The following is a 22,640-nucleotide window of genomic DNA, read 5'->3' as shown; positions in this document are numbered from 1 at the left end:
TCTCTCATTTTCTCTTATTCAACATGGTACCTAGAGCCTATTAAGAAAGACAACCCTATACCGTAATTACCCCGGGACCCACTGTCCTTATATGAGATTTTTTTTCTTCGATAAACCGTGTCCCATTTCCGATTTACCCCTTCTTTGTCGCTTTTCAGCAGATCAGTCGCAGTACTATTCATCGCGCACAAATATTGTTTTTATGCCTTTTCCGCCACTGTTTCGTTGCTGGTTTTAGGTAATTGCTTATTGATTATGGCTACTTATGAAGATTTTCTTCGGTGGGTAGAGTATTGTCAGAACTCGAGTTCTGCTATTTCGGCCGCACAAAGTGGTAATTCACCTGTTTGCATCTCACCTTCTCATAGCCCATGGATTCTCGATTCTGGTGCATCTGACCACATCACTGGTAATAAGGCTCTTTTCTCCTCTCTCACAACTTCTGGTTATTTACCTAGGATAGTCTCAGTCAGTAGTTCCCAAACACAATCTCAAGGGATTGGCATTGTCCAAATTCTCCTTACTCTATTAGTTACATCTGTCCTTTATGTGTCTAGATGTCCATTTAATTTAATTTCTATCAGTCGATTGACTCGTTCTCATGATTGTGTTGTCACATTTACTAATTGCAATGTTACTTTGCAAGATCAACTATCAGGACGACAAATTGGTGTTGGATATGAGTCTAATGACCTTTATTATCTCTCAAACCCATCAACTACATGCCCTACCACAAATTATCATCTTACTATACATGCTCAGTTAGGTCATCCAAGTCTTCCCAACAGGCGACATCACCACTAGCTTTGTTAATTCCAATGATCAATTGGCAGATGTATTCACTAAGTCCCTGAGAGGTCCTCGAATCAGGTATATATGTAACAAGCTTGATGCATATGATTTATATGCTCCAGCTTGAGGGGGAGTGTTGAAAATATATTTATATTTATCACATACCATGTAAATAGGGATAATATCTGTTATATTTATTTTTGTATTTATTGCCTTGAGCCTATATAAAATCGACTCCGTTGTGTAGTTCAGACACGGTTTCACCATATGTCTCCCATTTTCTCTTATTCAATTACAATACCAAAAAAATAACGGAGTTTACTGAGGTCTTTAGTCTGAAACTGATTTGAATGTTGTTGTTTCAATTGGAGTATTCGTTGCTGATCACTACCAATTATGACAATATCATCCACATAAACAATAAGATAGATGCACTCTTGGGTTGAGTGACGATAAACAGATTGATCAACTTCACTACGAATCATACCAAACTCTTGTACTACTGAGTTGAATCTGCCAAACCAAGCTCTAGGAGACTGTTTAAGACCATAAAGGGGCCTGTGTAGCCGACAAACCATGGTGGAAACCTCTCCATGAATAGCAAACTCTGGTGGTTGCTCCATATAAACTTCCTCTTCAAGATCACCGTGCAAAAAGGCATTTTTAATGTCAAGTTGATGGAGAGACCAATGTCGAATTGCTGCAATGGCGAAAAACAGTCTGATAGATGCTATTTTGGCAACAGGTGAGAAGGTATCGCTGTAATACAACCCAAAAATCTGAGTATATCCCTGGCCACCAAACGAGCCTTAAATCGATCAATCTTACCACTAGGGTCAACCTTCACCGTATAGAGCCAACGACAACCTATTAAAGACTTCCCATGAGGTAAAGGGACCAGTTCCCAAGTACCAATACTTTGTAGAGCACACATCTCATCAAGCATTGCTTGCCTTCACTCAGGGTGGGATAATGCTTCACCTGGAGATTTAGGAATAGAAACAGAAGACAAGCATGTGTAATGCAAAGGAGAAAGAAGATGATAACATAAATTAATATAATGAGGAGATGCATTACGTGTTGTGCGAATATCCTTACAAAGAGCAATGAGAAGGTTATGCTTAGGTGGCAGGGCCGAATCTGGTGGTGGCGTCGAAGGAGAGTCTGTAATGGGAACAGACACACCAGAGGGTGGACGACGACGATGATATGTTTGTAGTGGTCGTGGAGGTTGGGTGGCAGACTCGACAGGTTCGATAGGAATAAGATTGGGCAGAATAGGGATAACTACTTGAGGAGGTTCGGGATTAATGTTCTGATGAGGCTCGGTAACTATATGGGTCGGTTCAAAATATGGTACAAACTCGAAAAAGGTAATATCAGTGTAGTGTAGTTGAATAACAACGATAGCTCTTTTAGAACCGATGATATCCGAGAAAGACACACTTGAGTGATCGAGCTGACAGTTTGTCCAGACCGGGAGATAAATTGTGAACAAAACACGTTGACCCAAAGACATGAGATGGTAGTGGATGAAGAGGGCTATGCGAAAGAGGACCGAATGAAGGATATTGCCATCAAAGATAGAAGACGACATACGATTGATAAGGTAGCATGCCGTTAAGACTGCATCTCAAAAAAATGGAATGAAACATTACCACGGAGAAGTAAGGTTTGAGTGATTTCAATGAGATGCCGATTTTTGCATTGGGCCTACCCCATTTTATTGGGGTGTATGAAGACATGACTTGTGGTGAAGAATACCATTGGAAGCCATAAAATTTTGAAATTGATGAGACAAATATTCCCGAGCATTATCACTTCTTAAAGTACGAATATAAACACCAAATTTTGTTTTAATTTCATGATACAATTGCTCAAAATGAAAAGCCGTTTAGATCTATTTTTAATTTGAAATAGCAACGTACAACGAGAGTAATCATCAATAAAAATAACAAAATACTTAGACTCTAAAGTAGACACAGTATGAGAAGGACCCCAAACGTCAGAGTGAACTAAAGCAAAGGGGACGAAACCCTTTTATACTCAATTGGGAAAATAATTTCGAGTGTGTTTTCCTAATTGACACAACTCACAATGTAAAATGGACAACTTATACAAACTAGGCACCAATTGTTGAAGTTTGGTAAGACTTGGGTGTCCTAGATGAGCATGAATAGTATGAGGGGAATCTGTGGCAGAGCACGTCTTGGATGATAGAAAAATGTAATAGAGGCCTTGAGACTCACATCCGACACAATCGTCCATCCCAAACTCCGGTCCTGCAGGGTAACATTATTATTAGTGAAAGTAATAATACAATCATGGGACCGAGTCAATCGACTAACTGAAAGTAAATTAAAAGGACATTCAGGTACATAGAGAACATATGCAACTGAAATGGAAGGGAGAATTTGGACAGTGCAACCCCTTGAGACCGGGATTGAGAGCCATTGGCATAAGTTATAGTAGGTAAAAAATCAGATGTAGAGATAGAAAAAAAGATACCTTTATTACCATTGACATGATCAGAAGCACCAAAATCAAGAACGTAAGGGCCGAGAAAAGATGAGTGAGAGAGGTAAACAAATGAATTACCAGTGTGTGCAACCGAAGTAGTAGAACTAGAGTTTGGATGACTCTGAACCCACCGGAGGAAGTCTTCATAATTTGTCGGGGAGCCGTGTGTAGATAGTGTAGTCTGAATAGTGGCGGAAGGATCAAGTTGAGTTGCATTAATCGAAGGTGAAGGCTTACCATGCAACTTCCAATAGCGATCAGTAGCGTGTCCAAGTCGATTACAATTCTCACATTTGGGACGAGGCTTAGAGTTGGATGGTCCTCCACGAGAGTAACTATGATTATGTCCCAGAGATGCAAGGGCAACAATGTCACCCAGAGCTGAAGTAATAGAGGGCTCAGCTGGATGCTTTGCTGGTACTCGAAGGAGGATCGTTGAGGTAGTAGACATATCCGAAACAATAAATGATCCCAAAATTTGATAACGAGTTGCAGAGTACTCCCGGGGCAGGCCATAGAGTGCAAGAAACATGAAGAAGATGTTCGTTGATCCAACTCTTTCGTTTGCTCAATTGGATTGCTTGCAGCAGGAGGGAAAAACTCATTAAAATCATGAAGTGCTCTATGTACGATGCCAAGATATGAAGAAATAGAGCCATCTATTGTCTTCGGAGCAATGATATTCAGCAAGCGGTGACAAACTCCATAGAGACGTTGAGTGTCATTAGTGTAGAGTGTCTTTCCTTGACTCCAAATTGATTCACACGTGAGATGTGGATGGAAAATCGGTTTAACGTCTGGATGAAGTGTAGACCTAGGTAGTTAATCCCAGATAGCGGTGCGTCGCGGCCAACTCCAAAAGTGGGATAGCGGGATAACGCGTTCCGGGATAGGCGGGATAGTTGCTATTTTTTTGAACAAATTACATGAATAATATTATCTAAACCTATATTTTATGTAAAATTAACAAATGACTCAAACTCTGAAACATTCATAACTAGTAATAAGAATTTACAAGTCTTACTCTTAGTCAAAACATACATTGAAATACAAACAAAAGTCAAGGAAATAAAGATGATCCATATTGAAGTCTTTAACACACTAATAAAATAACTAAATATTAAAACTCACATGCATGTTCTAGCATAGGAATCAAAGATAAGCATCATCTTCATTAGCATATTCTACTTCTTCTTTTTAGGTGAAAGTAGAAACAATAAAACACAGAAGGAAGAAATAATAGCCGGATTTCGCTGGGAAACTTTAGGATTAACTATGCCGGGATAGCGGGATCTCGCCTCGATCTCGTTGGGATCTTGTTTCACGCTATCGCGGACACGCCGTCGCGGTGAGGCACTATACCGCACCGGGACAGCGGGATCTCGCCGGGAAACGCTGGGATTAACTACCTAGGTGTAGACTTAATGAAACTGTACAACTGAGTATCTATTTGCTTCCATTTGGATATTTCAGCCGCAACCACCTTGTCAGAATTTTTAGTGAGATGGTTCTCGTAACCTTGACCAAGTATCCATAGTTTGTTGTTGGCGGCTCAACTGTCATAATTTGATCCATTCAATTTTTTGACAGAGAGAGGAGAGGTGATGTAGTTAGTAAAGATGCTCTTTGTTTTAGACAGTGACATCATGGTCGGTAATATCCAAATGTAGTTAGGTGATGTAGTTAGGAAATTGGGGCTGTTTGAACTGGAACGCGTATATCCGCAACTTGAAACTGAAAATTGAGGGCAGATATGGAATCAAAAGGCTGAGGCGAGTGCAACGGAAGAAGCCGCGTCGTAAACGGCGCCTGACACTCGTGGAGAGTGGCGGCGCGTGTGGAGGTTTGTTGACGACGCACGTTGAGGGGTGAGCTGATCTGGGGTGTATGACGCTGCTGGAGTGGTCGTTCGTCGAAATAGGTCGTCGAAGAGAGTGGTGGCAGTGACGGCATAGCGTGGCAGCTGGAAAAAAAATTGAGAGATCAGCGTAGCACAAATAGGGAGGGTGGAAACCGGAGTTGAGAACATGATTTGCCGAAATTTATTCTCACCGGAGACAGTGGGTCCACCGGGTAGTTGAAGATTAGGGTTGTCTCTCAATAGACTCTGGATACCATGTTGAATAAGAAGAAATTATTGAGAGACATATTGAATAACTCGTGTGTTTCAACTACACATCGGAAATTCTTTATATAAACTATGAGTGATAAATACACATAATGACAGGAATACTTACAGACTTTCTATTTATCTATATACAACTATTTTATTTTCAACATATTGTATTTCTTAGATATTCAAATACATACTTTTGCAAATTACATAAAATTAGATGTCTAATTAATGTTTGTAGTCTATCCTTGTAGTTTTATGATACTATTCTTGTGGTTTATGTGAAACTCTAAATACAACACTGTCTTTTGCAGTACAACTGGAACTCGAGATCCTATAACTTCTGCATTGCATATTGTCCTCGGTAAAAAGGTGCACCTTGACATAGCTCAAGTTGTGCGATGGAAAACAACTCCTAGATCCGAGGTTGAACCTTTTGTGCGCTATGCAGCTTCCTTTTCAGGGTAATTTTTCCTGCTGTTTTGTTACCCGATGAAAAGAAAATAGGCGTTCTTTAATTATGTAAATTTGTAGCTTTTCCTTCTTTTAGCATGGAATTTATAAGTCTATGGCAATCTAAAATTTCTGTGACCCATCATCACGATAGTCTGACTTCAACTTATACATCTTGTGACATGTAATGGCAATGCCATCTTGCATACACTACATACTGATCCACAGTTTCGGGTGACCCGAGTTCGAGTTTTGGTTGAAACAATATTGACTAAATTTTACTTATCTTCGGACCAAACTTTGGATTATCAGGGCCCCTTTCCCTTGGGAATCAGAGGGTTAAGACCAAAAAATATCAATCTGCAGTTATTTAAAGCTTTATTTAGTAATCTTATATGCTATGTTAATGACCGCAGGTATGGATTTTATGGTGATGTTATCACAGAGAGTGAGAAGTATCGCTGGATGGGTCCGAAACGTTATGATTATGCTGGAACTATGGTATTTTTAAAGCACAGGTATCGTGAAAATGGATATGACATGATGTTTGATCGTCTCAGCTTTAAATATCATTTCTTAAATTTCATGTTTTTCTTCTTTTGCACCTTTTAACTAAATTATGTTTTCTCCGTCTTGAACCATTATGTGAACACCTTTACCTTTTTTTTAATAATCTGTGTAAATATCATTCAGGTCATATGAGGCAGAAATATCATACCTAGATGTTGGATTAGAGGAAACCAATTCGACTTCCAAAAGGAATCGTGAAAGTAGCCTGTTACAGTCATTGAAAGCTCAACGTAGAGCAGAAAGATGTATCTGCCGTATTAATTGCAAAGTTTGTAATGAAAAGCCAAACAATGCAGCCACTGAAATTTGCAGCCTAACACCTCATCTATATTCAGAAAAGAGATGGGTGAAATCCAAAGGACGGTTTCTTAGTGTTGGAGCTGCTGTAATCTCTTGCAGAAATGAAAAAGCACCTGATGGTTTGGTAGCTGATGCACACCTTTCAGATGGTTTTCTTCATCTCATATTGATTAAAGATTGTACTCATGCTTCTTATTTGTGGTAAACATTGCCCACATTTCTTTCCACGTTAGGTCATGTTTGGATAAGCTATGACATATACATTCTTATATATAAACTATTTCTATAACAAAAGATAAAATAAAGTCAAACTATTTTTATAAGCTATTCTGAAGAGGTTATGAAAATAAGTTGAAAGTAGTGTATGAACATGATAGAACCCACAAATTTAATTGATGAAGAAACTTATATTATTTATTGGAAATGGTTAGCTCTTAAAATGGTGGAAAACAGAAAACAAAATGCATAAACCAGAGTTCTGTAAACTCCTAACCAGTGAATTTCTTCTCATAACTGTTTACTAACAAATTTTCTGAATGATTTCCTAACTTCCCCTCCCTCTTATTTAATTCTCTATTCTCTCCCTCTCATGTATCTTACATAGTTTAAATGTTTGTGTTTTGTTATATATTATATAATATAGATATGCCTCATTATTTCACAAGAATCAAATATAGTTTTCACACTTAGTAACAACGTAGTTTATTTGTTTGCTTGTTGAATGATATAGGCACTTGACTCAATTTACAAGAAGAGGGGGAAGCCCTTTGAACTTTAAGTTTGTTGAACATCACAAGGTTAGTTTTTCCCTAATCCAAACAACACCACCTTATTCCATTTCTAACTTACTAATTAAGCTTAGCACTTGCAGACACCTGCATTTTCTTTCACTTCTTCTGGCAATGAGAGTGTATGGAATGTGGATGGTGAGATGTTTCAGGCACACCAACTCTCTGCTCAAGTGTTTCGCGGTCTTGTATGCATGTTTGCAACTGGTCCTGCAGTTTAATTGAAGCTTGGTTATGGTATTAGATGGAACCCTGATAAAGAATATAGTACCAAGAACTATTGTATGTACATATAAATACATATATCTGCAGCAATGCCTAACTTATATTAGGTGGAAGATTGGAGGATCTGTGAAGAGCTATGTAGCACCAACACTTTAAGATGAAAGGCGTGTTTGGTTTCTGACGTGTGTGATGTCGAATACCGACATGATACCGACATATTTAGTACATTTCATTGCTTCAAACTTTTAAATTATTACTGTTATCGATTTGTCAATGTCGGTATTGTGTCTGATATCTGTTGATAGGTAAAGGAGATTTTTTTGTTACATTTGAGTATATATATGTAACCCTTGGTTCATTGTTTTAATATTTTTATAAGGGGGATTATTGTATCATGAGCATCAGATGCAGGTCACCTTAATATTGGGTGGTAGCATGTGTTCTTTGATGGTTGTTGTAGTTATTATGTGTATGTAGCAAAGTCATAATCTATGTCATGGATGTTGTATTTTTCATGAATAAATAAAGATGACAACAAGGAAGTATTCTTGTGCAATGCATGAGTATCTTTTGTGTTTGTACTAACCATTCGGTTCTAAGTATTCTAATGATTGTTTTAAGTAGGGATTACTAACCATTCGGTTCTAAGTATTCTAATGATTGTTTTAAGTAGGGATTGATTTGGATATTTTTAATTGATTCGCCCTCGTTAATCATTTGAGTTGGGCTACTTGATTATGAATATTTTTTGTTGATATACTAGAAATAATTATTGAAAACAAATTAAAATATGAAAATATAAAAATAACATTAAACTTTTAATTTCAAAATTTTCATAAATTAAGTTCATTGTTAGGAATCTCGAGTTCGATTCTCACATGTGACATCTACTAACAAATTAATAATAAACATATTAACATTGGTTGTTTAAAAAATTCATTGTTTGAGAATTTATTTTTATGATAAAATTTCATTTATTGGCAATTGTTTGAAAAAAATAGGTATTGATTGAAAAAAAAAATATTCTTTGATTGGTTAGTATTTTTAAATAATTAATATTAATCTGATTTTGCTACGAAAGTGTCGGAGATTAAAAAACTTTAAATAAAAAATAAAAAAATATATATATTTTTTAAAAAAAACCTAAATTTATTTGTAATATATAGGGATGGATAAAAACAAGAGATATTGATCAGTAAAAAGATTAAATTCTTCTTTTGATCCATCAAATGTTGGTTTGTGCAATTTAAGCCTCCTTTTTTCAATTTATCAAATTAAGCCTCCTTTCATCATGTTTCCATCAAGTTCTAGTGTTAGATTTTGCTCTAATTGCACAAAAAACAAATGCAGGGATTCAATTGGTGTAGATGAAATTCAGAGATTCAAAAACACACAATTGTAATACTTAAAAGATCAAACATTGAGTCTAAAAAGAGATCAAACATACAATTAATTCGAAAATATGTGATAAAAACAAACTATTCAAAGAATAATTATACAAATGTATCAAAAGATGATGGATACTTCAATGATAATACGAGGATCAAATTTAACCCCTAAGTACATACAGAATCCTACAATAGAATCAAATTTATCTACACTTGAAATTCACTCTTCCTCATGTAACAAAACAACAAACATGGTTGATATTGGAACACAAAAATATTTGCAACCAAGTAACCATCACATGTTGACCTCTTTAGTTAGTCTAGCTACACTAGAAGAATCATTTAACTAAATATTAGCACTGAGAAAGATAATGTAGAATGCAAGTATCATATTTTATCAGGACTTCCACTCCAAAATTGCAGATAGAAGTGTGTAATTAGGAATTAGATTCTTATGAGGTAAAGCCATATTTGTCATTGGTGATTTACCATTCTCTTCAAGCCACTTTTCAATTGCATTGCGATCATACGTATATCCGTCTGCTGCAACACAAGGATCATCCATCACATCCTGCATAAATCAAATAAAGTACAATGAGCATCATCGAAAGCATTACAAGCTCAACATATATAGCTCAAGCCATTAATATTGAACAAATGTTAGTTATGTTTTTCATCAAAGTCTAAAACACATTTACTCCAAATGGTATATCACCCATAATCCATTTCTTTTCATTCTATATTTTAGAAAATCAGTGTAATACCATTATGGAGTCCTACTGTGCAGACAAGCACAATGTTCGTCTATCTGCTTTTCTCAACCTCTCGATTTTCTTTCTCTCTTGTTTTCTCTTTGATTTGATAATAAGGAAAGACATAATTATAAATAAAATAGTTTAAATGAAGGGTAAATTTTAAATAAATAAAAAACACAAAAAGTTGGTATCTCCTTTATATATAGTAAAGATTTCACTACCTGAAGTATTGGGCATATAAAATGGTTAGGAGGTCTAGATTTTAAATTAACTATTGAAGCAGAATGAGCAGCCCCATCAGCAACTTCTTTCAACCTCTCTAGCATTGGTAACACATGATCTTTCAAATCAGGTCGATCCTTACGCCGAAGCTCCGCACAACTCAATGCTAACCGAGCTATGTCTAGTGTCTCTTGTAGTGGCCATGAACCTGCTTTTGGATCCAATATATCTGCTAAATTACCATTATCAATCGCTGTTTCAACCATATCTGTAAGTGCCATTGCTGGTTTTGCTGTCAATAACTGTAAGACCACTAATCCAAAAGCATAAACATCAGATTTTGGAGATATTAAACCACTCCTTTGATACTCAGGATCAATGTAGCATAGTGTTCCAACAGGCGCCGTGTCCTTATACATGGTAGATAAATCATCTGAATTGAGGATTGTAGAAAGACCAATATCACCAATCTTGCTGACAAGGTTCCGGCCAAGCAAGATGTTTGCCGGTTTCAAGTCACGGTGGATGATAGGTTGTGGCTTTGAGCTGTGAAGAAAGGAAAGAGCTGACGCAATTTCCCAAGCTATTCGAAACCTCTCGAACCATGGGATTGATGTTGTACTGTTTTTCTGAAATAGTTTATCCTCTAAGTTACCATTCTCCATGTATTCATACACAAGGCATCCATGATCAGGACATGCACCAAGAAGAAGAAGCAGGTTTGGATGGCAAATTCTGCTCAATATCTCTAACTGGAATCAAAGAGAAGATATTAGTCTTGTTGTGCAGTTCAACTCCAGTCTCAGCCATTAATAGGTATGTTTTTTGTTAGAACAACAAACTCAAATCTAAATAAATAAACGCACACAAGAGTACAACGATTGATCACGAAATTCAAACAATTGTGTCTACATCTATGACAGTAGAGTGACTGTTGTAGTCTTTCTATTATGTAATTACTTAGGGTTATAGAGTACAAGTTGTGCTATTCTATGCTTGAGCATCTACCTAGTTATCAGCAAATATGAGCCATACCCAACAATTTTTTATTGACTGTTATGGCTATTATTATCTGCAATCATTACTAGTAAAATTTCTTCAAGTGAAGTTATGGGATGTCAACAATGCCACATAAAAAGAAGCATGAAAACTTAAAGAGAAATGTAACACATTTTTCAACAAATTATTTGTTATTAGGTGAAACACCTGTGGGATCCACTAAATTATATGGGCCTCATTCCCTATTTAGTCAGAGCCATTCTATTTTTGGAGATGAACTTCACTCATAAACAGTGTGTTGAAAAAAGTGTGTTGCTAACATTTCTCTATCCGATTTTCATTTTGCAAAAAAGAATGGAAGATGACTAAGGATATAAAAAAACCTTTTTTATGACTTAGAAATAGAAGTAGTGTAGAATGTCAATCTTAGGAACAGTTTATTATACAATTGAACAAGAAAAGATCAAATTTAGAATAGGATTATAAACATAGAATATACTAATGACAAAATAAACAACATGCCATCTGAAGTGTGAGAAAGCTCTACAGAAAATTAAAGCAATATATACTTTTTGGTGTCTTATATTTACTGATTAGTAGGCAGTTACTCGAGCAATGCATAGACACGATTGGCCAAATTCCGTGATTAATCGTTTGTGTTCTTGTGTGCATTTTTATTTATCTGTTTTCTTTAGAACCGAATTTGATGTTCTAACAGCTTAGCATGTCCATTTTATTCATATAGTTTGCATACCTCTTGTTGGAATTGCTTGCTTTTGTGGTTTCCATTAGAGTGGAGAACTTTAACAGCAACAGTTGTGTGATGCAAAGCGCACTTATACACCATTCCGTATGCACCCTTTCCAATCATCAGATCTTCAGAAAAAGATGAAGTAGCTGAAACTATTTCCTCCCACGTAAACATACGGTACTGAGGCGTTGAACCACTCAGAGCATCCTCAAGCTTTTCTTTCTCTTTGGCAGCATGAGTAGCTTTCATCTCTGATTCTCTTCTTTCTGCAGCCTCTCTTCCTGCACATTGTTTCAAATATTCAGTTTCTCTTGCTGCAGCTTCATATTTCTCTCTTTCTTGATTTGCTAACTCCTTTGCCATCTCTTCCTTAGCAATAATCTCCTTCATTTTCATGGATTCTTCTACTCTTCTCTTGTTTAGTTCATTCAGCTGCTTAAAGCAATAAGAGATGTTACTCATTTTGACAATGCCAATCAGAAGATTCAATTCCAAGCATGTGGTAAGAGAATCAGTTATCCGATTCCTAACACAGTTTATTATATCTTGATGATAGCTAATAAGAATAAGATAAGTCAAAGAGGTGTGTTATTTTGACACAGTGGGACAACAATGTGAATGGTCATTGCAGTTCATTGATTACGTTTAGTAGATGGTTAATGAATGTAACAAGGTTTCGCAACTCATTAACTGTTCACAAAACACAATTAACTATGATTTTAAATGCCGCTAACGACAATTTTCGGTGTATATTTGAACACAAATTTTGGTCAAAAGATATATGTATATTTGAAAACCTGAAAATCATGTATGTTTGAACATAATTTGGATGGTTAAAATGGATATCATGTATAGTTAAACACTTCAAAATCGTGGTTAATGGGGTCAAAGTCGTAGTTAGTTATGTTCAGTGGATGATTAATGTGTTGCGGTATGTTAAATTCATTAACAATTCAATTAACGCAATTAACCACATATTTTAACAACGGTAACCATCCAAATTTTTGTTGATTTTTTCTGTCAAATTTGTGCTACAAAAGATCATTTCTCTAACTCAAAATGGTTGAAACTAGAAACATGGAAGAGGGAAGGGAATTCCTTAAGAAAAGTAGTTAATAGGTAGCACAAATGGTAGAGAAAGAGAAAGTAGAAGTGATTTTTACAATAAGAAAAAAGACATTACCTTTTGTGATGCATCAATGTTCTCACTTTGAGCTACTGCATGCATCCCTTGTGCATGTCTTAGTTCAATTCTCAACTTTTCCAGCTCAAGGTTAAAGTTTTCCTGATTAAAATTGAAGACAGAGGAAGTTAAACTACAAATTGAAGTTGCATCCAAGTCCAACTGGAATTCGATATGATGCGATAGCTGTTTTAAATTACATATAGCTCTCAACACAAGATTTCATATTGAACAAAAGTAAGCCTTCTTTCACATATCATACACTGATATGAGGAGCAAACATGCTTTGTATTTGCAAAAAAATGGTTGAAGTAAAAAATAATTATAGTCAAGATGAATGACAATGGAAACCATAAAAGATATGATATTGTTAATGTGAATGACAATACTTATGACAAAGAAAATTCTTTTACCTCTCTATTTGGTGATGGAAGTTTAGTTACTTGAGGGACATACTTTGCAGAATTTTGATCATAAATCCAAGATTCATTATCTGAAATGCTTCCGCAACTAGACGCTTGACTTGCAATATGGTCAATATCTGAGTTTCTAGAAGAACTTGAAGCAACATGTTTTCTCCCAAGATCTAGTGACTGGCCTCTATAATGATTAATTTCATTTAAACTAGAACTTGTGCTTAGAAAGGTATGATTTATAGTCGAGAGAGCTTTAATTTGTCGTGTTGGCAGGGAAGAGGAATGTAAAGCAGCAGAAGAAGCAACTGAGCTAGAATCTGATATACATTCAAACATTGATTATTCTACATTAAAAGTCAGTTTTGATGTTTTTTATGTAATACTTCGCTAAATAAATTTCCGTGCAAACAGTAAGCAGATCTTTGAAACCATAGAGTTTTACCTTAAAATTCTATTTACATAGTCAAATTATAGATATTAGGGAAACAAATAACTTAAATGTCAACAAATAATGCTAGGAAACATCAATCTTCCTAGTTCCTACAAAGCATATTGTTCTGTACCATACTGTAAATTTTAGCTTTTAAACCACAGTATTGCAAAAGCTCCTAGTTGTATACCTGTAAGATTGGTGGAAGTGTAGTTTGATGAGCTGCTGGAGGAAAAACTGGTTTCACTTGTATCATCTATAATGCTTCCATCAATCTCCATGTCTGATGGCCGTATGGACAATTTTCCTTTGGAAACTGCATAAACTGTACAAAATCTTGGAATGCATACTGATATTTTTGCAGACATACCCTTGTGTTTACTGAAAATTCAATAGGAGTAGGATCAGATAAAGAACATCAAAAAGTCAATGACAGAAAAAAGTTTACATAAAAAAAGAGGAATAAAATATTGGTAAATATATAGATATATTCATTCAAAGCTTTTTGTATACATATTGGTAACCTAATGCTTAGATCAAGTACTTCCAAGGTCTATCCATTTCTTTTTTTAGTTTTAACCCTTCTGTTCCAAAAGGAAAGGAACTTTGGTAATCCGAAGTTTGACTCGGAGGTAAGTAACGTTAGGTCAAGAATTGTTCCAGCCAAAATTGGAACTCAGATTCTCTCGAATAATTTGTCCTTAATTGAAGCTCATTAATTACTTGAGTCTAATCATTTGATTTCTATTCATTTCTTTTGTTGGTTCTTTCTTAATTTCATCCTATAACTATGTTCTTAAGGAAAGTTGCATATTATCTAAGAAACTCTCTCATTTTGTTGTCTCTTTCTTGCATTTTCTGTCTAAAAGAAACTTTTTAAGTATGCTATCTTCATTTTCATTAGTAAGGATATAAGCACTCAAGAAGGACTTTGTCATCTCCAACCTCTTGAGGAATATGACGATGGAACATAACAGCACTCCATTTCATCTAATTCAAACAATCCAAACATACCCTAGTCAAACAATTAATTGATCTCTCTAGTATTATGTTAACCAACTTCCACTCTAAGATGTTCAAGGTAAGGTATAATTCTTCTGGTTTTTGAAAATGGTATTTGTTGAGTATGACTCATATTCACTGATAAGTCGACAAACGCTCGAGCGTTGTGAGTGGAACGTAAATCGCAACGAGTATAGTATTTAAACAAAACTTTGTACTTTATAACCCTAATTCATTGCATAATTGCATAATAGAAACTACAACAGTCACTCTGCTTATAGAGACGTAACCACAATTGGCCAAACTTTGTGATCAATCATTGTGTTCTTGTGCATTTATTTATCTGCTTACTTAAGAATTTGATTTGTTATTCTAAGAGTATTTAATATGGCAATGACAGTATACTATCCACATTTCAATAAATACCTTTTAAATAGACCAGGAGATGAAGCTCCAAGGACAAGTTTGTTTATAGAATTCTTAGCTACTTCCTCTGCTACTGCAGTAGCTACCTCATCTGATTCAATCACTACAACATCTACATGAACCTGCACAAACAATAGTATAAGAATGCAGAACCCTACAGAGCACTATGAAGCACAAATACCGAAACAAACACCAGACACAACACTAACACATCGACACCGATAGTAATATCAAAAAATGAATTAATTGAATGTAATCAAGGTGTCAGTTTCGTGTCGGTGTCGAATACCTAAACACGTCTTTGATCAGAAGTGTCGGGTGCTACATGCATTAATTATTCTAATTAATCTCCATCAACAACAAACATTATCTTACCTTTCTATGCTCACACAAACTCTTAAAAGGTAGAAGCATATGATTTGTTTGCCACTCAATTTCCCTTTTGAAAGAAGTTGCTACATCATTTCTCACTTGTGAAAGAGGAAGCACATCTCCCACTGGAAAAACCAAAATGTTGAATCATCATAACCAAAATGGTTCTCTTAGCTTATAAAAAAGAGGATTGAATAACTATTTAGTCCTTGTAATAGGCACCTTTTCTGGATTTAGTCCCTTTATAAGGTCTGATTTAGATACACACAATCACAACTTCAACAAGTCCTATAAATATTTGTGCATGTTAGAATTGATATATGTAATATGTAGACCATACTACAGTCCTTAGAATATTAAGGACAAGATGAAGACTAGTTTCCCCAAGGATATTTTTACTAGAACAAAATTATTTCATTTCATCTTGAATAATGTGTGCAATACAGGTTGGACTAATAAAAAACATGGAAACTAGCTGTTAGGATATAAAATAAAGGGAAATTATAGTAGTTAAAGTAGTTAAGGGTTGTTTGATGAGTTAGTTAGGTTAGTTATTTCCTGTTTGTTAGTTGCTGTTCTATTTTAGGGTAGTTGCTATTAATCCTTTTCCTAATCCTTGTGTATAGGAAGTCTATAGATATAGACTTTCATATCCTTAGAAAGGATCTTCCGTAAAATTAGAAATTGAATGGCGTAAACCATTGTAGGAGTGTATTGACTCATGTGTATCTTTTTTTTTTTCCGTAAAGAATCTCTCCAAAAAAAAAGATACACGAAAGCAGATACACTTCTACCATAGTTTTCCGTATGAGCAACAAGATTTTGGTTGTCTTCTCATAAAACTATTCTTATAGTTTGGATAGGAGTTTAATACATCTATTAGGCCTCCATTGATGCCATCAACTACCGACTTGCAATCCATCTTGATGATAACTCTATGGACTCCTCCTAGCTTATGTATCCAAGTAATAGCTTCCAAAACTCCAAACGCTTCAGCCTCCTTTGGTAACAACGACGCATTCCTCCACCAAGTTTTCGCTTTAATGAACTGATAGGACACCACAGTCCGTAAGGTTTGAGAGCCTAATTATTGGGTCCAACTCACACACTTGCAGCTTTTAGAAGCGGTAAGAAAGGGAGGAAATATAGTTAGTTAGTTCCTTTCCTGAGATTCAGGAAGATTCTATTAGGAATGTAAGAATAATTTAATGAATAATTAAATTTATAATGATAACTCATGTGAAAGGATACAAATATCTGCGAAGGGATATAAATATCCCTAAAAGGTACAAATAAGTTTTATAAATATTAACAACTTGATGGAAGTTACTAATGGATGTTTCAAGGGTTTTGTCTCTTCCATAATATTTCTCTACCAATTTGCCATCAAGAACTAGTTGTGACAAAGAATGAGCCAGAAAGAGATAGATTGGGAGATTGGGTATTGGAGGATTACCATACTCACTCTTCATCATCATACCATCATGGCAGATGTTATGTCTTTTAATGTCTTTAATATGTGAGAATGATATATTCTAAAATGTACTAGTTTTCTATAACCAAAAGTAATAACTTTTTTTTTATCCCCGTGCTTGTTCAAGTCTTCTGAAACAACAACATTATGATTCATGAAATGTGAGTGACTTGCGGATAAAACCACCAATTTTTTTTATAGGACTAATAAAACCAGAAAAATTTGTATACTATAAGGACTAAAAATATAATTAAGCTTATAAAATGTTGCACAGTTAATTAAATAATAAAACATATACTATATCTTACTTGGTGTTGGAACTCCTTTTATAACAGCACGAACATGTATAAGCTTGAAACTAATCACTCCTTCATTAACAAATTTATCAAGTGCCCATTGTACAACATATTTGCTTTTCTTGTTACCCTTAATTGCTAAACCAACAACTGAACATTTACTATTTTCATCTCCCTCCTGAATCATATCCATCTTTTTCCTTATATAAAGAATAAATTAAAAAATTGCCTGCAAAATGAAAAATAAACAATTAAAATAAACAATGCTCTATTAGCCCGTTGAATATGACTCATATTCACTGATAAGTGAACAAACATTCGAACATAACTAAGTATTTAAACACAACTTTAAACTTTGTAGCACTAAACATTGGATAATAGTAACTTCACATTGAAATACTTGCAGCACTAATCTCTCAAACCAATCTAAACCTTCACATTGAAAAAGCACAAATAAAGTGAAAATTTGGGAGTACATGAAGAAATGAGTATTGGGGATTTAGGTAAGATCTTAAAAAGAAAAAAAAATCATAATTAGTTGAACAAATAAACAGAAGATGCTTGAACACCAATCCATAAGAAAATGCTCAAAGTTATAATTCCTAATTTAAAAAAAAATTAAAATTTCAACTGAATACACAAAGGAACATAGAGAGTGGGAAAGATTAAGAAAACCCTATTGCCATATGGTTAGATACAAAAACAATAAACACAACCAAACAAACAATAACTAACTTATAATATTATTAACTAACCTATCAAACCACCTTTGAATCTTTGAATTATTCATTGACTCAAATATTAGCATAGTCATATAATACACAAAATATACAAGAGAAAAAGAAAAAGCAATAACCACTTTAACAGAATGATAACTAACCAATGAAAAAAACAAGCTTTGAATTGGTTCAGTGGTTGGCTCAAATCTTAGATAGATAAGAAGATATTCTCATTTGACATTTTCTCATCATTACTTTTGTCCTAAATGAAATAATTTTTTCTAGCTTCAAATAAAACAGTTACTGGATAGTCCAAAACCTCACTTTTAAAACAATTATTCATTTTGGTCCTAGCCTATTATGAACAAACAATATAGTCTTTCATAGTCTACCCACTTATATTTAACTTTTGAATTAATAAATCTTTATCTCATTTGATGTAATAATACTTCACTTGTGTATCATCAAATTGACCAGTTTTGATACAATTATTCTTAATATATCTTTTTTTTTGCTAATAAACATATCTTTTATTTACTATAAATCCATTTAAAGTAGAGGGTTGAATGGAGTATTTGACAATAAAAATAGATAATTTAGTAAGTTTGAGATATATTTTAGACAAAATATTTTTTTGCGATTCTTTGACTTAATTTTAATTTTAAGTAATAATTTTCAGTCATTTATTATTATTATTATTATTTTTCTGATTTGATTATATATTTAATTTTAAGTAATAATTTTATTATTTATGTCAATAATGTTATTATTTTTTTACATAAATTCTGAAAATTCATCATTATCTTTAAACAAAATTCAGAAAATTAGTAATCATCTTCTACAAAATTCAAATTTTCATCAAATTCATAACTAAAATCTTCAAATAAACTCATATTTTCATTTCTAACAACAACAACGTCAAATAAAGAACTTACATTTTAAGATTTATGATAGTGATTTGATTTGGAGAATGATAGAAAGAAAAAAAAGATATTATTATGGTGATTTGTAGATCAAATTTTAAAGTGTGAGTTTTTTATTTAATAGATTTATAACGTTGGAGATGAAAATATAAATTTATACGAAGATTTGAATTTTGAAAATGATGATTAATTTTTCTGAATTTCAGTAAAAAAAAATATTGATATTTTAAAATATAAATATTCAAATCATTACTTAAAATTAAATAAAAACTCAACTATTACCCAAGTCACAGCGCCTCGAATTGGTGAAGGCTCAATTTTTTTTTAATTTTTATAATATAACAAGGGTAATTTTTTTTTTTTGCTAAATATATTTTAATCTCTATAAAATTACAAATTTTTAAATTTAAATTCTATTTTTTTTGTAATTTAATTTTAATCTTTATTTTGATTTTATAAGAATTAGAAAAAAGTTGAGAATTTTTTTATAATAATTAAAAATAAAATTTTGAAATTTTATAAAATTTAAATTTTTTATTTATTTTTTCTTTAATTAGTAATTTTTTTTTATTATAAACCAATTTTTAAAATTTAAATTGAGTTTCATAAATATTTAAGACTACTTCTTTATTATTTAAAATTAAATTTAGAGACCGTAAAAAGATATTTGATGTATTGTTACATAAAATTTTGAATGTCAATTATATTTAACTTCTTTTTTTATGGAACTAAATTTCTTAATAACTATAAGGATCTTTTTTCTCTCGTAATATTGACAATAATGAATAGGTCCAAATGCATAATTATGACACATTCAAAGGCTGCATTGATAGTGTGACACATTCAACAACCATAAAAGGAGTATGTAAAATATCAACGACAGCTAATAACCACTGGATTGAGAGGTAATTAAGTAATTGAAGAAATAAAAGAAAGTGTCACTATCTATGCAAATTGGATTTTATTTTAAGCATTTAATAACTTCGAATAATGGCTTATCAAGTTTGTGGTTCAAATTGCAAAAGCAGTTAACTAACATGTGTCATGTCTAATCAGTCACAGACAGCGCCAGCTGATAAATCTAGTTCTACTTTTTTTTTTAGAACAAAATATTTAATTTAATAATATTAATATTAGTTAGTTGCATCATATCTTAAGAATATAATTATATTTTATCTTTTAATATAGTATATAATTAAATTAGATAGCAATACATTTGGCCACAAAATTACTGTCGTTGATTTTGTTGTGTTTATGATAAATTTCTTACAATTAATAAAATAATTAGATCTTTTAAAAATAAATTACTTTACGTGTAGTGCGATTCATGACCAAAGTTAATAAAATTAAGGTTTTAGATTCTTAAAAATAATTAATTTATTTAGGAATTAATGTATTTCATATTGGTTATTCTAATTGAGTAAAAAAAAGTTAGTAATTCCAAAGCAAATTTGTCAATTTTTAATGTATTAAACTGAGTGTCACATTTCACCAAACAAAAATTTGAGCGTCTCTTGATTATGAATTTTCTTTTTTAATTTTAAAACTAATAATAAGTAGATTTAATTAAAAAAATTTACTTTTTTATTTTTTTATAAATTTATAAAATTAATTTTTATTTTAAAATTTAACCATTTTAGTTGTTTTTTTTATATTTTTAATTTAAAAATTATAATTTCACATATTATAAATTATGTTTGACATCCAATCTCATGATATAAAACTATCAACGTGTATTAATTATTTATATATTATTAATTAAATTATAAAATTAAATAATTTTAAAAATTAAAAAATTTGTAGCATTAATATAATTATCATAAAAAATTTAGACACAACTGCAAAATTTTTATTATAATTTAGTTGAAACTAATTCAATATAATCATATATTTTTAAATTAATGTCTTTTAGTTTCTGCTATCAGTTTTTCATTCATCTAACATTCAAACCGATAATAAATGTTGAAACAGTGACACATTAATCTTATCCTGTGTGAATAGTAGCATTAAGTTTATTTATTTATTTACAATTTGTAGCATTAATGTAACACAGTACTTCCTCTGTTTTATCTATGTTATTTAAATTTTAGTTCAATATATATATTGTATATGTTTCAAACTTAAGAATAGATTTATACAGAAAAATGGTTGATTAAAATTGGAAGTCAATATTACAGTTTTTTTAATCATGAGGTAGATTTAAATTTTTGAAGAAAAAAAAAGCTGAGTTGTTAAAGATATAAAAAATTTCCAATAAATGTCCAATCAAATTAATAATTCTTGTTAGTTAACTTTAGTATATATATCTTCTTTATTTTTATATGAAATAGTATAAATATATTTTAACGTTGTTTTACATAAACTAAAATATAATTTTGATTAATAAGTAAATTATAAATATATTCATGTTTTTTATTATCTATGTCCCTAATATTCAAGTTTCAGCACCGTCACAGATCAATTTACGTACGGAATTGAAAGATGTTTCTTTCACACATAGTTCCACCTACAAACACACGTGTGTCGGTTAACACTCAATAATTTCTATTTAAATTTTTTGAATAAATTCTTAGAATTTATATAATACTTTTTTGAGTTAGTTAAGAATACTATATTAAAATTTCAAAAGATAAATATCATTTATGAATTAAAAATAATATTAATTTATAATTATATTTATTTTTTTTAGAATAGATTAGATAAATCAGGATTGAATTTGTACTTCCTTCTTTTATTATTATAAGAAAAAAAAAACATAGTTATTAAGTAATGTAGTTTAGTGGAGTTGATTTTCTATGTTTTATGTAAAATATAAGTTAAATATACTAAATTGTCCATTTTTAATATAAGATATTTAACTATCAATATTAAATATTTTGAATTAAATAAATAGTGTATTGAGAATAATAACATTAAATGAATCAAAAATAGTTAACTTTTGTTTATAATAGTGACTAAGATTTTTTTTTATACTTATAATAGTGATCAGAATGAATAATTATTATATGTAAATGTTGCAAGTATTATTTATCTTGAATAATGTCAAAGCAAAAGACATCAAGCTCTAATTTATGACATGGTATTAACATGTTTGATCAAACATGTTAGCTCTTAGTTAATCTTGATTTTTATTCAACGACACCCTATTGGGTCGCTATTGATCCTTAGATTATTTATCAAAGATGCTCAAATTATTTCTTAGATTCTCAATACTGTTGATCCTCATATGATCAATAATTTGCGCTCTTTTTCAACCGCTCAAGAAATGTGGAACTATTTGAAGCGTATCTACAACTAGGACAATATAGGCAAATATTTTTAGTTGGAGTTATAGATAGCCAACTACAAACAAGGTAATTTGTCCGTTCAAGAATATTATTCTGGATTTTGAATTTGTGGACATAACACTCAACTATTATATTTGTTGTGGTCCCCAAGGCTTCTCTTGTGGATGTCCAAGTTGTCTAAAACACCAATAAGCGGAATCAATTTCTCATGAAGCTTCGTCTAGAATTTGAGTCTA

At 32.4% G+C, this 22,640-nt stretch overlaps 2 protein-coding genes across 5 annotated transcripts in view; one reads left to right on the top strand and one right to left on the bottom strand.

The window, feature by feature from the left end:
• Nucleotides 1-8,317, top strand: part of LOC101493210 (ceramide kinase) — a 15,119-nt gene extending 6,802 nt beyond the window's left edge. For both annotated transcript variants that reach the window (XM_027335095.2, XM_004499569.4), the window contains exons 8-12: nucleotides 5,740-5,889; nucleotides 6,295-6,396; nucleotides 6,572-6,949; nucleotides 7,479-7,545; nucleotides 7,620-8,317. In XM_027335095.2, the coding sequence (XP_027190896.1) occupies nucleotides 5,740-5,889; nucleotides 6,295-6,396; nucleotides 6,572-6,949; nucleotides 7,479-7,545; nucleotides 7,620-7,757 (835 nt within the window). In that variant the 3' untranslated portion in view covers nucleotides 7,758-8,317. The remainder of the gene's footprint in view (nucleotides 1-5,739; nucleotides 5,890-6,294; nucleotides 6,397-6,571; nucleotides 6,950-7,478; nucleotides 7,546-7,619) is intronic.
• Nucleotides 8,318-9,181: 864 nt separating this feature from the next.
• Nucleotides 9,182-18,549, bottom strand: LOC101493749 (U-box domain-containing protein 35-like). Of its 3 annotated transcripts, none has more exons than XM_004499573.4 (10): nucleotides 18,356-18,549; nucleotides 17,488-17,704; nucleotides 15,709-15,830; nucleotides 15,334-15,455; nucleotides 14,096-14,286; nucleotides 13,473-13,792; nucleotides 13,060-13,161; nucleotides 11,880-12,308; nucleotides 10,126-10,878; nucleotides 9,182-9,720 (listed from the first exon to the last, which is right to left on the bottom strand). In XM_004499573.4, the coding sequence occupies exons 2-10, from the start codon at nucleotides 17,666-17,668 to the stop codon at nucleotides 9,547-9,549; spliced, it is 2,394 nt and encodes a 797-aa protein (XP_004499630.1). In that variant the 5' UTR covers nucleotides 17,669-17,704; nucleotides 18,356-18,549; the 3' UTR covers nucleotides 9,182-9,546. The 3 variants fall into 3 exon arrangements, with proteins under 3 accessions (XP_004499630.1, XP_004499629.1, XP_004499631.1); XM_004499572.4 differs by having other exon boundaries at nucleotides 18,231-18,364; XM_004499574.3 differs by lacking the exons at nucleotides 17,488-17,704; nucleotides 18,356-18,549 and adding an exon at nucleotides 15,928-15,978.
• Nucleotides 18,550-22,640: the final 4,091 nt, after the last annotated feature.

This window comes from Cicer arietinum, chromosome 5 (genome assembly GCF_000331145.2).
Source record: "Cicer arietinum cultivar CDC Frontier isolate Library 1 chromosome 5, Cicar.CDCFrontier_v2.0, whole genome shotgun sequence".
NCBI lineage: Eukaryota > Viridiplantae > Streptophyta > Magnoliopsida > Fabales > Fabaceae > Cicer > Cicer arietinum.
This window is presented reverse-complemented; position numbering and strand designations above follow the sequence as displayed.